The following is a 14,662-nucleotide window of genomic DNA, read 5'->3' on the forward strand; positions in this document are numbered from 1 at the left end:
ATGACATCATGCTGATGTCATAATTGCATTTAATCAATTTAATTAAATCTGTTTTTAATTCCTAAATAATTAAATAAAACTTTAAAAATTAATATAAAATAATCCGTAAGTTAGATCAAAATACTTTCAACATGAAAGTTGATGAGCAGAACGAGACGAACCCGGATACACGGTCCATTCGTGTGTCACGCGTCCCTAGCATAGCAAACGTGGAACTTTTCGATCGTTTTCCATCCGACCGGTAGTAGCCCGAGACCCGGAAAATATCGTCAAATATTCTTCCGACCCGTCTGCGACGGATGTTGCTACGTTAGCTCATGTCTAGCCCGCATCTTGCCATGTCATGCATTATGTTGCATCGTTGCTATTATTTATTGTTTCTTCCCCCTCTTCTTACCGGTAGATCCCGAGACTAAAGCTACTGCCGAGTACATCTATGACCCTGCCAATCAGTCCTTTGCTGCAGAGCAACAAGGTTAGCAAACCCCCTTGATTATTCCTATATCGCCTATGTCTTTATTCCTACTGCTTGCATTAGTATTTTTGCTACTGTTGTAGTTAGCTCCTATATCTGATGCATAGCCTATTTTTGATTAACTGCTACTTTCAGTCATGTACTTTAAATCTGCTTAGTATAGGTGGAGCAATCATCCCTTGTGACCCCGTAGTCCAGTTGCCCCGCTTTGCTTTCAATCTCGATAACTGATCGACGAGCCAGACCCGACACAACACATACACCCCCCCTTAGTTGTACGACGCTACAGAGATACTATCGGGTACCGAGGGTGACACCTCGCTAAGTACTCCTGATGATATCTCTGTAGTATAGCTAGTCGATCGTGGTTATCGAGGGTGATTCCTCTTTCACCATTCCCGACGATGCCTCTGTCGTGCAACCCCTCAAGTGTGGGACCCCCCGAGGGTGATTCCTCTAAGCCCACCTTGACGGATACATCGTTCGGAATCCAACGAGGGTGATACCTCGGATTCCCCCCGATGTTACATCCACACAGTTACCCGACCATGTTACTGGGATCATTGGTGATTAGATGTTAGTCGGGTGGATTCCCGCGAGATTGTGTTGTTGGCCTAATTAAAATGATAATGGATTTGGGTATTTGATCTGGGTTGGTTGGAGACCTTTTCGCACTAACCGGCTACGCTGGAAGAATTATGGGTACTCGGCGTCGCGGTATCAGCCGAAGCTTTTCAGATGTCAGCAATGTAGCGGCGCGCGCCCGAGTGGTCCCGAGATGCATCGCACTTGTGATTAAGGGATGCTAGGACTGACGTCGGCCGCCCACGCCACGTGCAGGAGCGCGAAGGGGAACTGGGCCCACGAACCCTTTGTGCTTAGGAGTTAGACCGGCGGGCTGGCCTCTCTGATTAGTCTTAGGTGGGGCTGCGACGTGTCGATATTCCGAGGCCGGGGATGACCCAAAAAAGTGTGTCCGACCAGAGTGTTATCGAGCATGACGGGACACGTGGTCACCCCTGCAGGGATGAAAATTAACTATTCGAATAGCCGTGTCCACGGTTACACGACGACTTGGAGTTGTGCCCTCATCTTATACAACTACAATCGTTACTTAACTAGAATTAGTTGCCTCGAGATTGCTTCCTTGCAGGGAGTCGAGGGAGGATCTCTGGGCGTGACCTCACTTTAATATTGCTGCAACAATATGACTATTATTTGTGTTACCCCTGTTCTACTCTCGTCTATTGCTGCAAGACCCTGAAGATGCTAGTCTTCGATAGGACTAGGCCTTCTCTCTCTATTCTCGCATTGCTGCAGTCAGTCCACATATAACCACCCCCCTTCCTTGATACTGATGCATACTTAGAATAGTTCTGATGTAAGACTTGCGAGTACTTTGGATGAGTACTCACCGTTGCTTTGCTCCCCCTTTGTCCCCTTGATCCGTGCTGCGACCAGATGATGGAGCCCAGGAGTGGAGTTTCCTGTCGACGCCTGCCACCTCGATGGTGTCATCTTCGTGGAGGCCGCCGAAGATAGGAGTAGTTAGGAGGTTCCCAGGCAGGAGGCCTCGCCTCGTTCGATCGTGTTTCTTTTGTGCTAGCCTTCTCCAAGGCACCCCTTGTTTTATGTCTGTACTCAGATATTTGTTGCTTCCGCTGACTCGTGTGTTTATCGAGCTTTTGTATTCTAGCCCTCGAGGCCCCTGGCTTGTAATATGGAGCTTGTATTATTTTAATTGTGTCTAGAGTTGTGTTGTGATATCGTGAGTCCTTGGGTTTGATCGTACGCATTTGTGTGTTTGTTTAGCGTACGATTAAACCGAGGGCGTTACAGTCACATTGAGCTCATTAGGATGATGCATTACCGAGTGGGTCTAGAGATACCTCTCCCTCACACGGAGCGACAAATCCCAGTCTCGATTCGTACCAACCCAACAGACACTTTCGGAGATACCTGTAGTGCACCTTTATAATCACTCAGTTGCGTTGTGACGTTTGATACACCCAAAGCACTCCTACGGTATCCGGGAATCGCACATCCTCATGGTTTAAGGAAATGATACTTGACATTATAAAAGCTCTAGCAGATGAACTACACGATCATGTGCTATGCTTAGGATATTCAATGTCCATGATAAAAAAACCATGACCATCTATTGATCAACAAGCTAGTCCGCTAGAGGCTCACTAGGGACACATTGTGGTCTATGTATTCACACATGTATTACGGTTTTCGGTTAATGCAATTATAACATGAACAATAGACAATTATCATGAACAAGAAAATATAATAATAACCACTTTATTATTGCCACTAGGGCATACTCAAGTATTTCCAACAAGGCTCACCACGGTGGTACCGGCGACGAGATCGACACGGGTGATCGACGGCGGTGACGACGAGGACGAGAGCTTGGAGGAAGAACATAGGAGAAGAAAGAGGAGAAAGCTTAAGTGTGGCTCGTCACCTCATATCAATGGCATCATGCTCTCACGCAGTCCATCGAATACCTCTTATGCATAGGAAAAGAAAACAAACTAGCACACACCTCCCATCTTCTCTCAGGAAAAAAACAGAGCAGGGGGGTAGGGGCGAAGTATGTATAGGCAACTTTTTAGTCTCGATTGGTGTCCAAAACCGGCACTCAAGACATGTCTTGAGTCCTGATTGGAGGCGCCAACGAGGACTAAACGGTATCGCTCCTGCCGCAACCCCTTTAATCCCTGTTGGTGTCTCAAAGCGGGACTAAATGTCACATTCAAACCGGGACTGATGTCTGCCGAGCCCCGTCCGGCGCCCTGGTCGCTCGAATCAGAACTAATGCTCACATTAGTCCTGGTTCTTAACGCGACCGAGACTATTGGCTAGAACGAAAGTCTTGTTTTCTATTAATGTGTAGTTCTCTAGTAAAACCTCTAAAAAAATATATTTAAAAACAAAAGGGATAATATATTTATAGACAGATATGATAGAGTCAAGGAGATCCAACGTTGGAGGGGCACCATTTTTTGTGCTACACATCACTCACCAACATGTGCCTTTGTAGCACTCATCTCAGCCCTTGTTTCAAAATACAAGGGCCGCGATCTGTTTGAGGTTCCTAGCGGAGCGCCTACGGTTCCTCGCTGCCATCTGCGTGGGAGGGCAGGTCCAAGCGGCAGCCTTTTTGCCTCGTTGCACACGTGTCCACCGACGACTGGCTCGCTAACCTGGGCGCCCCGCCGTACCAGCGTCCCACGTCCTGATCTCTACCCGCCGTCAGCCTACTCACTGACAAGATTCTCTCGCGCTTGTGTGTCCCGTTGTCATTGCGACTGCCGACTGGGTCCAGAGGCTCCGAATCAGAAGACGGGTTTACTCAAAACTGGGGCCGTTTCTGGTTTTCTCCCGAGCGACGAGCCCCGGGTGCACCGGGTCTATGCACGTGCAAGGGCAAGGCACAGAGAGAGCACGCGCAGTGCACCAGCACCGGGTTCATCCACTCCGCAGCGCCCTCGCCTTCCCCGCCGCTGGGCAGCCCAGCCCAGGCTGAAAACCCCAGCTCCCCCGCGCCGCACCGGCACCGGCACCGCACTGCAGGGTTCTCCGGCCGTCCGGCGTAGTCCGCCTCCAGCCGCGAGTACGAACGAAACCGGCGGGACTGGGCCATGGCGGCGGCTCCGTTCGTCTACTGCCCCCCCTCCGACGACGGCGGCGCCGGTACGTCCCCCCTCCCCCCTTTGGTTTGCTCCCGCGATCACCCCTTCCTCCCTGCCTTTCTCTGTGGCTGCATTCCTGACAGCGATAGAACGTGCGCGCGTGTGTGCAGATGAGAACGCTCTCCTGATGGCGGCGCTCCACGGCAACCTCGACCGCCTCAAAGGTAGCACTTTTCTCCTCTTCTCCGCCGCATCGATCCCTTTCCCTTGCATGCTCCTGTGCATTTCCCTAATTTCCGTTCCAGTCTACTAGTGATGCTGCTTAATTAGTTATGTCATGCGTGTGCTGTGTTCGTGGGGTCGGAGGTTGTTTTGACACGCTGCATTGCTGAGGCGCCTAACCATCTAGCACCGCTTGCCTTCGGAGAATATCTTGATTTGCATGTCAGGTGCTACGTATTGTTTGTTTTATTGCATTTACCAATTGGAAACATAAATAGCAGCTTGCTGGAGCGTGTGTCGTACCAGTACTTTCTCTTTTCCGGTTACTTTGTGGATCTGCTGTATTTCCGTTCTCTGTAATGGAAAGGGGTGTTATGCTCGGCTCAAAAAAAAAACCAATTGGAAACATGGGCGTTGGATTAGTAGCGATGACCAAGCTATTTATCCAGTAATGACAAGATCTCATACCGTCATGTCATACGTATTCTCCCTCCTGAAATTCGGATGAGCATTCCGGTCCAAACAAAATCCAGAGGAACAGTGTTTCTATCTTAACAAATCTTGGTGTAAATCTGGCAGATTTTGATGATGGGACATGATTCTGTGTACAACCAAATTTGCAGTATAGTCAAGTACTCTAAATTGATATGTCATCAAGGGTTTCACTGCATAACTGTGTCCATAAATGCATTAAATCGGTTCCTTTGGCCTTTGAGGTTCTTATGCATTGCATAGATGTTTCTGTTTTTCTTTTGGTTTTAGATATTGTTAATTTGGCATTTATTTCTGTAATGTGATGGTGTTTCTGTGGGCAAAGGTATTGTAAACAGTCTTACCCGGGGGAATGGCGGCCCATCGGCGATTTTTTCTTTCCACAAAGATGGTGTTGGTGTGTTGCATGGTGCGGCATGCGGAGGCCATCTGGAGGTTTGCAAGTATTTGGTGGAGGAGCTTGGGGGAGATGTGAATGCTCCTGGAATTGGAACTGTAGCTCTAGGTCTTTCTCTATCTTTTCTCCATTTTTTAAATCGGTTGCTGCCATGCCAATGATTTCCAGTAGCCGATCGAGATTGTGTTGATATGTGCTTTTCTTACAGGTGCAACTCCGTTTATGATGTCAGCTCAGTCTGGTGATGTTCCCACTGTCAAGTATTTCCTTGATCATGGTGGTGATCTAATGAAAGCAGATGACAAGGGACGCACAATTCTCCACCATGCTGCCTCGGCAGGTTTTCCCCTTGATACGCACATACATGATTTCTCCAGGACTGTCGTTTTACTAGTTGTCATTTACTCTACTATACTTGGTTTGTTCATTGTTATGAGAAAAGATGACTTACAGAATCATCTTGTTCACTACAGGATGCTGCAAGGTAACAGAGTTCCTCCTTTCAAAAGGGGTGCCAGTTGACATAGACTGTGGCCGTGGACCACCACTCTTCATGGCTGCTACAAATGAGCAGGATAAGACACTGAAGATTTTATTAGACCACCATGCAAATGTATATAGCCTCCTCTATTTCTTATTTCTGTTGATTCAGAGTTAATTTGGACAGATAATTGTTAGTTTGCCAACTAGTTAGATGACGTGGACAAATATGGCTTGTCCTGGGGGTGTTTTGGTTGCTTGGAGTAACACATACTTAGATATTACAAATATGTTTCTAGGTTTATGAAATTCAGTAGAGATCTTGAAGTGTGATTCATTGATGGAGCAACTCATTTCAATCCTCGAACCAGACAAGCATGTTAGGTCAGGATTAGGATTGGATGGTTCACTTACATTTAGTCCCTCGAAAAACGACCAAACACACCAGTAAATTATATGATGACATGCTTTTTTATTAGGAACTCTTGACTCTATCATGCCACCTGTGTTTCTTAATACAAAACACAATACCCTGCTTTCAGCCTAACATCATAATCAGCGGTGCTACTACTCCCCTGCTGAGTGCTCTTATTTACCGTTCATTGAAGTGCATGAAGCTACTCATTAAGGTGAGTATTAGTACTCTTGATTATTAATCATAGCTATGTGTTGATTTTCCCTGTTCTACCTTTCTGTCATCTCTGCCATCCTTATATGCTGATGTGCATTGAGATAACACTGTGAACATTCTATTGCATAATCCTCTTTACAGGCTGGTGCCGATGTAAATTGCAAGGCTTCCACTATGACACTTTTGGTGTTTGCTACACTGCAAGGAGGTTATACCAACTTCATTAAGTTCCTGTTGAAGGCTGGAGCTGATCCTAATATTCCCGATGATGTATGTTTCGTATATTTTCTGTATGTTTTGCTGTCCTGGTATGCAGAATTTCACTATATAGTATATACTATCAAATCTTCTGGTGATGCTATTATTCAAAGGAGCCATTTAGCAGTGAGTTTAGGTTGCTTTGTGCCGTTGAGGCGTTGACTAGGTGGAAAATCGGCGCTTGTGCGTAGTAGCGTTGTCCTGACCTTTCATTCTAACAGTTTTATCGTTAAAAAGACCTATGTGGGCGACTTAGATATTAGTTCACCTCGCGGGAATCGAACTCTCGTGTAGGGATACATCCCAGTTCTCAGCTCCACGGGAATAGAGTTATTATTTTCTGTTGATCATCAATTGTTGATTTCCTATTGAAGAAACATGCCTACTTTTTTGGCTTGTAGCGGCTGTATGGAAGTATCTAGCGTAACCGGGAGTATGTAGCGGCATTATGGGAGTATATAAGACCACCTAGGTAGTAGTATATGTAGTCCTTTTTCATATACAAATATGACGGTATTTCAAAAATATGCAACAACTATGGGCCCACTTGCAATTTTTCACGTAGTTCGCTTTGGAGTTTCTTAGAAATATTGTATCAACATACTCAAAATGATAAAGTAGTGTACTCTATAATGCCCCATGATAGTATATGAGACATGGGTGTAGTGCCTAGGGTGTAGTGTAAGTGTAACTACACCCAAGAGTAAGATCAATTCTTGCTTTAAATACGTTGCTTCTGTCCAGCAAGTACCCAACATTTATCAATATTTCTCCATTTTGAAAGAAGATCATATCGGTGCCTAACTTAACAGTTGATGAGATACTGAGATCTCATTATGTACCATTCTGGATAGTCATGCAATACATGCTAAAATAATTTGACATTACTTAGCTTATTTTTTTTATTCTCCATCAATAGGAAATCATTTACTAACAGTGTTCTGTTTTCATTCTTTTACTCTAAAAATCTGTTTATATCCCAACTAAATTTTTTCATGTCAACAGCTACTTCTCCTTTTCTTTTTTCTTTTAATCTTATATTTCATCGGAACTCAGGAGGCATGCCACTAAAAACTCTTGTGGTGTCTGAGTCTCAACTTTTGCTGAAATGCCTCTCTTTGAAACCTTGTGTTTTGGCAATTTGAATTGCTTAGCAATTTTATAATGCTTTTCGGGTAAATCCTTGTTGAAACATTTGATAAAAATATTACGTAGATCCTGGTTCCTTCCCACCATGTTAAATTTTCTGCAACGAGAGTACATTACACAATATTCTAAACAGTTGATGGGATACTGAGATATCAGTATGTACCATTCTGTGTAGCAGAATTTCTCCAAGGATTCATGCAATAAAAGCTGAAATAAATTCACCTCTTTTGCTTAATTATGTGGTTCTTCATCCCAGTTGTTGGAATTCTCTCCTTGTTAAAATATTTGATAATTATAGTGATCCTGGTTCTTTCTGACAATATTATAATTATTTACATTGATTCTAAGTTATGAATGATCAGGTTCTTATGTTATTATCGCTATAGTTTCCTTTTTTATTGATGTCTTAAATATTCGATATAATTGACATTTCTTCTTCTTTGGTTTCCCAGTTGGGTAGGTTACCAGTAGAGCTTGCTGCATTACGAGATTGCAAGGAAGAGGTTGAAATGTTGTTTCCTTTGACCACGCCAATTCCAACTGTCCCAAACTGGAGTATTGAGGGGGTAATTTCCCATGTGAAAAATGAAGATAAAAAACCAATGGTATGTTATTTTGATATTTTCTGTTATGCCGTTTCCATATTGAATATTGCTTGAAAACTAAGCAATCGTTTTGTTCCTCAGTCCTGAAATCTGTCCATGCAGTGTTATTGTAAGCTCTGGTTACTATGTAGACAACACCACATTATGGGGCTTTTTTTTAGGACAAACTACCAACTGTAATTTAGAAGGGTAATGATTGTAATACATAGAAAATGCTAACCAAATTCTGTTTTTTTGTTGGATAATTGGTAGAAATCACTGAGGAAAATAGTACTGCTGCTTCCAAGGTTCAAAAGTACAAACACCTTACACCTGATAAGATCAACTCTTAAGATAAGGCAATTGGTGTACTCTTTGCAAAATGATAGTTGCATATATATATATATATATATATATATATATATATATATATATAGATTGTATGGCAGCCTCAGTTCAGTTAACTGCCATTAACTTATCACTATGTAGAGCACTGAAGCAAATCTTGAAATACTGTACATTAGTTAGTGCTGTCTGGTACAGGAGTTTTGAATGTTGCTTGTAGTCATGGATCCCATAGCGTCAGGGACGGAGCTCCCTTGTAGGCAATGGGGTCAATTGACCCCAGTAAAATTAGCAACTCCTTCACTAATTTAGCACTAATCATTACTCATTTATAAAGAATGACCCCATTATCATAGACATTGACCCCATTAAACTTTTTTTCAAGCTTCGTCACTGCATAGCGTGGTTGTGAAGTACACCAGCATCATGTACAGGCTGTGCTACTTGTTAGCATAGTAGTAATAATGACTCATGAACAATATATTTTAGTTAAGTAACACACTTGTTCTAAAATTATGTTGCACTTGCAAACACATATGCAGTGTTTTCCCCTTGGTAATTTTCCTGAAAGATGAAACACTTGGTGATGTCCACATGTTTCATATTGCATGCCATCTACTTTGCACTGCTGGCCCCACTTGGTGTTTCCATAGATTATATCACTGTTCTAACTTTTCCCCGCAAAAGAAAAACATTGTTCTAGCTTTAGCGACATCATTTAGTGGTAAAGAAAAGGATAACGGTGCTCTAGTACTGGTTGCATACTTCTTTTGAAGAAGACACGAGAGGCTTATGTTCCTCCATTTTCGGTGCATTTTCTATACTTTGCAGAGGAGTCCTTTTAAGACCTTGACTCTGTGCTTCCGAACCAGTAACGAATTTCTCCATTTGAAGTGGCATTTGACGTATGCATGCAGCATAATTATGTGGAAGCGCTTGCCACCTAGATACTAAACTGGCCAGCGGCCGGATCTGCAGCCTCCTGCCCCTGACCTACCTGTCCTTCTGGCCAGCATCCTCCCCGACCATGCCGCCCCCCCCGGCCTCACCCCCTCCCTCTCCCTTCCTCGCCGCCGCCTGAGGCAGCCACCGGGCAAGCCCGGGACGCCAAGGATGGTGGCGGCGGGGCCTAGGCTGCCCTACCTCTGCGTGGGGAGCCCCGGATCTGGAGCGGCGGCTCCATTGGCGAGGCATGGCAGGCTAGCAGCCATGCGGGCGGTGGATCTTGCGTCCCGGCCGCGCGGGCGGCGGGATCCGGTGGTCGTTGGCGTCCAGCGACGGCTTCTGCGGTGGCCGGTGCGCGCAATATGGCGCCTCCCCTCCTCCCCTGTTCGGCGTACACGTGCAGGCCAGCCTGGTCGGGCCGCGCTTCCTTGGGTTGTCGGTTATGTACAGGAGGCGCTGCTGGTGGCGGGGATCTAGTTCGGGCGAAATCCCTGGTCGGCCATGGCCGGCCGCGTCAACGGCGACGCCTGAGGGCGCCGTTACCCTCCTTGGAGGCGTCGGTATGGACTGATCCCCTCACTTCCCCTTTCCCTAGGTCTCCCGGGCTAAAGCCTTAACTTTGTTGGGCGGCGGCGGCGCTCACGGCGCCGTTCCCTTCTTGAAGGCGCCGCTTTGGAAACCTTGGCGCTGGGTGGCGCTTGTGGGTGGTGGGCGACGGCGGTGGTGCGGCCCTATCCTAGCATGGATCTGCGTTTGTTGCTTGGAGATGGACTCGCGTAGGTGGAGGTCGTCGTTTGGCGTCATGGTAGCGTCGATGGCGGAGGCACCTGCCAAGGTTGGTACCTCAATCTGATCTGAAGATGGACCGGTGGAAGATGGCGGCGACGACACATGTGAGTGCGTCGGACCGGTTTGTACCCCGGACCCGGTATGTGGCTCTGTCGGGGCCTCCGGCTTTAGATGTTAGGCTTAGCTGAGAGGTCTGGGTATTTGGTCCAGCTTGCACCCCTTCATCATATGGATAGGAGTAGCGGCAGATGTTGCCAAGATGGTGGATTCAGGCATATTGTTGTACTACTTTGTAAAGTCCTCGAGAATAATCAATAAAATGGCCGCATGCATCTCCCAGATGCAGAGGCCGGGGGTCATCCTCCTTTTCTAAAAAAAAACCTAGATACTAAACTATGTAGAATGTTGAACACGAGGTTGCTGATTTTCTTTTTTGTGATGGAAATTATCATAGTAGATGATGATTACTTCTAGAATTCAAATATCCATTTCATGTTTATTTTATTGTCTAGGAGCAACGGCACCGTGAAAGAAGACAACGTTTACTCAAGTCACAGGCTGATACAGCATTCAAGATGAAGGAGTATAAGATGGCATCAAAGTGTTATGGTCTGGTATACCTCTTGCACTTAATCTATGATGGTTAAGAAGATAATTTCTGTGTGTTAAGTATTAACAGAGATCTTGTTCGAGAGCATTTTTTTCCTATCTAGGTTTCTTATTATCTAACTTTAGAATATCTAACCATTTTTAATGTAAAATATGAGTTTTGATTGTCAGAAAACAGTGTAATTGCAATGAACAGTAGGACTGGGACACAATGTATTGCTTGTTAATTTGCCATGTATGATTTCACGTTATTTGTCACTGACTGAAACTGATCTTCACTCTCATTTTTTGGGACCGATCTTCACTGTTAGAGATTAATAAGCATACTACTAAGCAAATTTGACTTCACTTTAGAAACTTCTATCGGCATCATCTGCGCATGTTAGAAAAAAAAAAGTGATTCCATGAGTTCTTTTTCTCCTTCTCGGTTAATATGAATCTTTGATATGTTTGTCTACTGCCTCTGTTAATGTGTGTGGTGTGCCATCAAATGGTTAGTTTAACTGTACCCAAACTGATCATACGTAGGTACATGTAAATTGAACAAGCCGATCAATCTAGTTAGAGAATGTGTTCCAACTCCATCTGCAGCATTAAGTTTTGAGAATAATATTTGAATGACCAACTTTTGACCCTAGGCAATAGATCATGGTGAGAGTGCAACACTGTATGCAAACAGGAGTGTCTGTAAACTGCTCATGGGTGATGGTGAAGGTGCTTTGTCAGATGCTCTCAGGTGCAGAATGCTGAGGCCTGATTGGGCAAAAGCTTGCTACCGTCAAGCCGCAGCTCACATGCTTCTCAAGGTGCCTCTAGCTTGCCACTGTGTTCACTGATGACTTGCTCCATAATTCATACTGATCTTACAGTCTGGTCACACTCTTTAATTTGCTCTGTGCCCAGGAGTATAAACAAGCCTGTGATGCTCTGTTGGATGCACAAAACTTGGATCCTGGGAATGATGAGATTGAACGTGAACTACGGTAACCTACTCTCTTATGCTCGTCTCTTTCGAGTGCCTCCAAATGCTGCTATGGTATAGGTTGCGAAAGTATGTTTACGGTGATGAGAAGCAGTTGCATTTCACGTCAAATGCCATCAGTGCACACCCCTGAAGATTTATTTTTATTTTTCATGCGCCATTTGTGTCTAAGTAACGTGTAGGGTTGGACCTACTATGGGGAATCATGTGGTTATTGAGTTGCATACTGAGGCACCATTGTTAGAGCTGACGTTTCCATTCCTATCGATTGAATTCTTGCAGGAAGGCTAGGGAACTCATGAAGAATCCTCCCGCTGACGGTGAGCAGTGAGGCGTGGGCGTGCGCAGGCTGGAACATGTTCCGCCATTCGCTAAAGTAGAGCTATAGCAGGAACTTCCAATCCTTGTGTTCTGACTTCTGATGTGAAATTCACGTAAAACTCGCATCTGCAGACTGCTAAAACATTACTTCTTGTGAAACCGTCTCGTCTTTCGCTTGGATTGTACCTGACAAATGCAATTTCTGTTGTTTTGGACGAGTACCTTTGCATTTTCAACTATTGAGGAGATGGATTAAATGCAACATCGACATGGACTAGTTAAAACGGCACACTCTTTTGTTTAGAAAAATGAAATGATGCACTCATGTCCCTCTTGCCCCTCCCAGGGGCTCTGCTCCGCAAGAGCGTCACCTGAGCTCCACACAATAGCCTTTGCTGCTGGACTCGGCGAGGCCTACGGCTGAAGGTGGTGCGTCTGTTTGGAGCAGCTGGGGTGGTGCTGTGGTTGTTAGGGTTTAGGGTTCAGCAGTTTGCCCAGCAAGATCGTTGGTTACTAAGTTTGCAAGCACAAAGTTAGGGAGTTCAGAGAACCTTTGCGTGGATTCTGCCTCATCCATACATGCAACATGTGCTGCTAGTACATGAGCAACATTATTACAAGCCCTTGGGCAACAGCCTACGTTAACCGAATCAAAGTACGCATTCAGCAAATGTTTGACTTGAAAAATAAATCCACGGTAGCATTGCTGGTTGTAGCATGTTTAAGCACTAGTCTGTCATTGATGGTGTATTGATTGTTGGGGAACACAACATGGGGAACAAAAAAATTCCTACGCATACGAAGACCTATCATGGTGATCATCATCTACGAAAAGGAGATCGAATCCACATACCCTTGTAGATCGCTAAGCGAAAACGTTAATAAACGTGGTTGATGTAGTGGTACGTCTTCATGAACCGTCTCGTGATCCGTCCCGATCAAGTGCCGAACGGAGGACACCTCCGCGTTCCGCACACGTACAACTCGATGACGATCTCCGCCTTCTTGATCCAGCAAGAGAGACGGGGATCTAGATGAGTTCCCCGGCAGCGTGACGACGCGCCGGTGATGGTGATGATCTATTCCTGCAGGGCTCCGTGAGAGCTCCGCAGAAAACCGATCTAGAGAAAGACTACGAAGTAGAGGTTTAGGGTTGCACGTGACAAAGTTGTATCTCAAACACCCCTAAACCTCTAGTATATATAGGAGGAGGGAGGGGGCAGGCCTTGCGCCACAAGGGAGGAGCCCTTGGGTCGGCCGAAGTGGAGGAGGGAGGAGTCCTCCTTCAATCCCACTTGAATTAGGACTCCTTCCTTAATTTCCCACCTCTTTTGGATTTTCCACTTTTTCCTCATGGGCTTTCCTTGGATGACTTTGTTAGCCCATTATGCCTTATTGCGCATCCAATAAACCCACGTGGACCCCTTGGGGCGTGGTGGGCCCACCCAGTGGGCCCCCGGAACCCATTCGTCACTCCCGGCACACTGCCGGCAATGCCCGAAAAACCTTCCGGAATCCAAATACCAACTTCCTATATATCAATCTTCGTTTTCGGACCATTCCGGAACTCCTCGTGACGTCCGGGATCTCATCCGAGACTCCGAACAAAACTTCTGTCACCAACACATATAACTCAACTATACCGAAACTTCACCGGACCTTAAGTGTGCAGATCCTGCGGGTTCGAGAACTATGCAGACATGACCTGAGACACACTTTGGTCAATAACCAATAGCGGGACCTGGATGTCCATATTGGCTCCCACATATTCTATGAAGATCTCTATCGGTTGAACCTCTATGTCAATGATTCAATTAACCCCGTATGTTGTTCCCTTTGTATTTCGGTATGTTACTTGCCCGAGATTCGATCGTCGGTATCTCCATACCTAGTTCAATCTCGTTACCGGCAAGTCTCTTTACTCGTTCCGTAATACAAGATCCCGTAACTAACTCCTTAGTCACATTGCTTGCAAGGCTTTGCTACTGCGTCAACAGACCTTCCCTCGCAATGGCGCCAGGAATCCTTCTGCTACGGGCTATGCCTATAGGGACTTCCTTGGCAAATATGGAAAGGATTTCCCCGCGGCCTTGGAGCCTTGGTTTGGTGTTCCCTTGAAGAGGAAAGGGTGATGTAGCACAAAGGCGGTAAGTATTTCCCTCAGTTTGAGAACCAAGGTATCGATCCAGTGGGAGGATCGCGTCAAGTCACAAGTACCTGCACAAACACAAAGAGCTTGCACCCAACGCTATGAAGGGGTTGTCAATCCCTTATAGATTGTTTGTAAAGTGAGAACTAAAAGCAAAAAGTAAACAAAGCAAAGTAGAAGTGAAAGTGGA

General features: G+C 45.5%; 1 protein-coding gene across 1 annotated transcript; it reads left to right on the forward strand.

Moving 5' to 3' along the window:
* The first annotated feature begins 3,920 nt into the window (after nucleotides 1–3,920).
* LOC123443027 (ankyrin-1-like) lies at nucleotides 3,921–12,541 on the forward strand. Its single transcript, XM_045119247.1, has 12 exons — nucleotides 3,921–4,180; nucleotides 4,290–4,343; nucleotides 5,159–5,338; nucleotides 5,439–5,570; nucleotides 5,704–5,843; nucleotides 6,253–6,339; nucleotides 6,483–6,611; nucleotides 8,201–8,353; nucleotides 10,924–11,025; nucleotides 11,659–11,826; nucleotides 11,924–12,003; nucleotides 12,285–12,541. Exons 1-12 carry the CDS (start codon nucleotides 4,129–4,131, stop codon nucleotides 12,331–12,333), a joined length of 1,326 nt encoding a protein of 441 aa, XP_044975182.1. The 5' UTR covers nucleotides 3,921–4,128; the 3' UTR covers nucleotides 12,334–12,541.
* Nucleotides 12,542–14,662: the final 2,121 nt, after the last annotated feature.

The sequence above is a fragment of the Hordeum vulgare genome, chromosome 3H, assembly GCF_904849725.1.
Source record: "Hordeum vulgare subsp. vulgare chromosome 3H, MorexV3_pseudomolecules_assembly, whole genome shotgun sequence".
Classification (NCBI taxonomy): Eukaryota; Viridiplantae; Streptophyta; class Magnoliopsida; order Poales; family Poaceae; genus Hordeum; species Hordeum vulgare.

Coding starts and splice junctions, on each gene's coding strand:
- LOC123443027 (XM_045119247.1), top strand. CDS start 4,129: ATGGCGGCGGCTCCGTTCGTCTACTGCCCCCCCTCCGACGACGGCGGC. Junction 6,340..6,482: donor GCATGAAGCTACTCATTAAG/GTGAGTATTAGT, acceptor TCCTCTTTACAG/GCTGGTGCCGATGTAAATTG. Junction 8,354..10,923: donor ATGAAGATAAAAAACCAATG/GTATGTTATTTT, acceptor TTTATTGTCTAG/GAGCAACGGCACCGTGAAAG.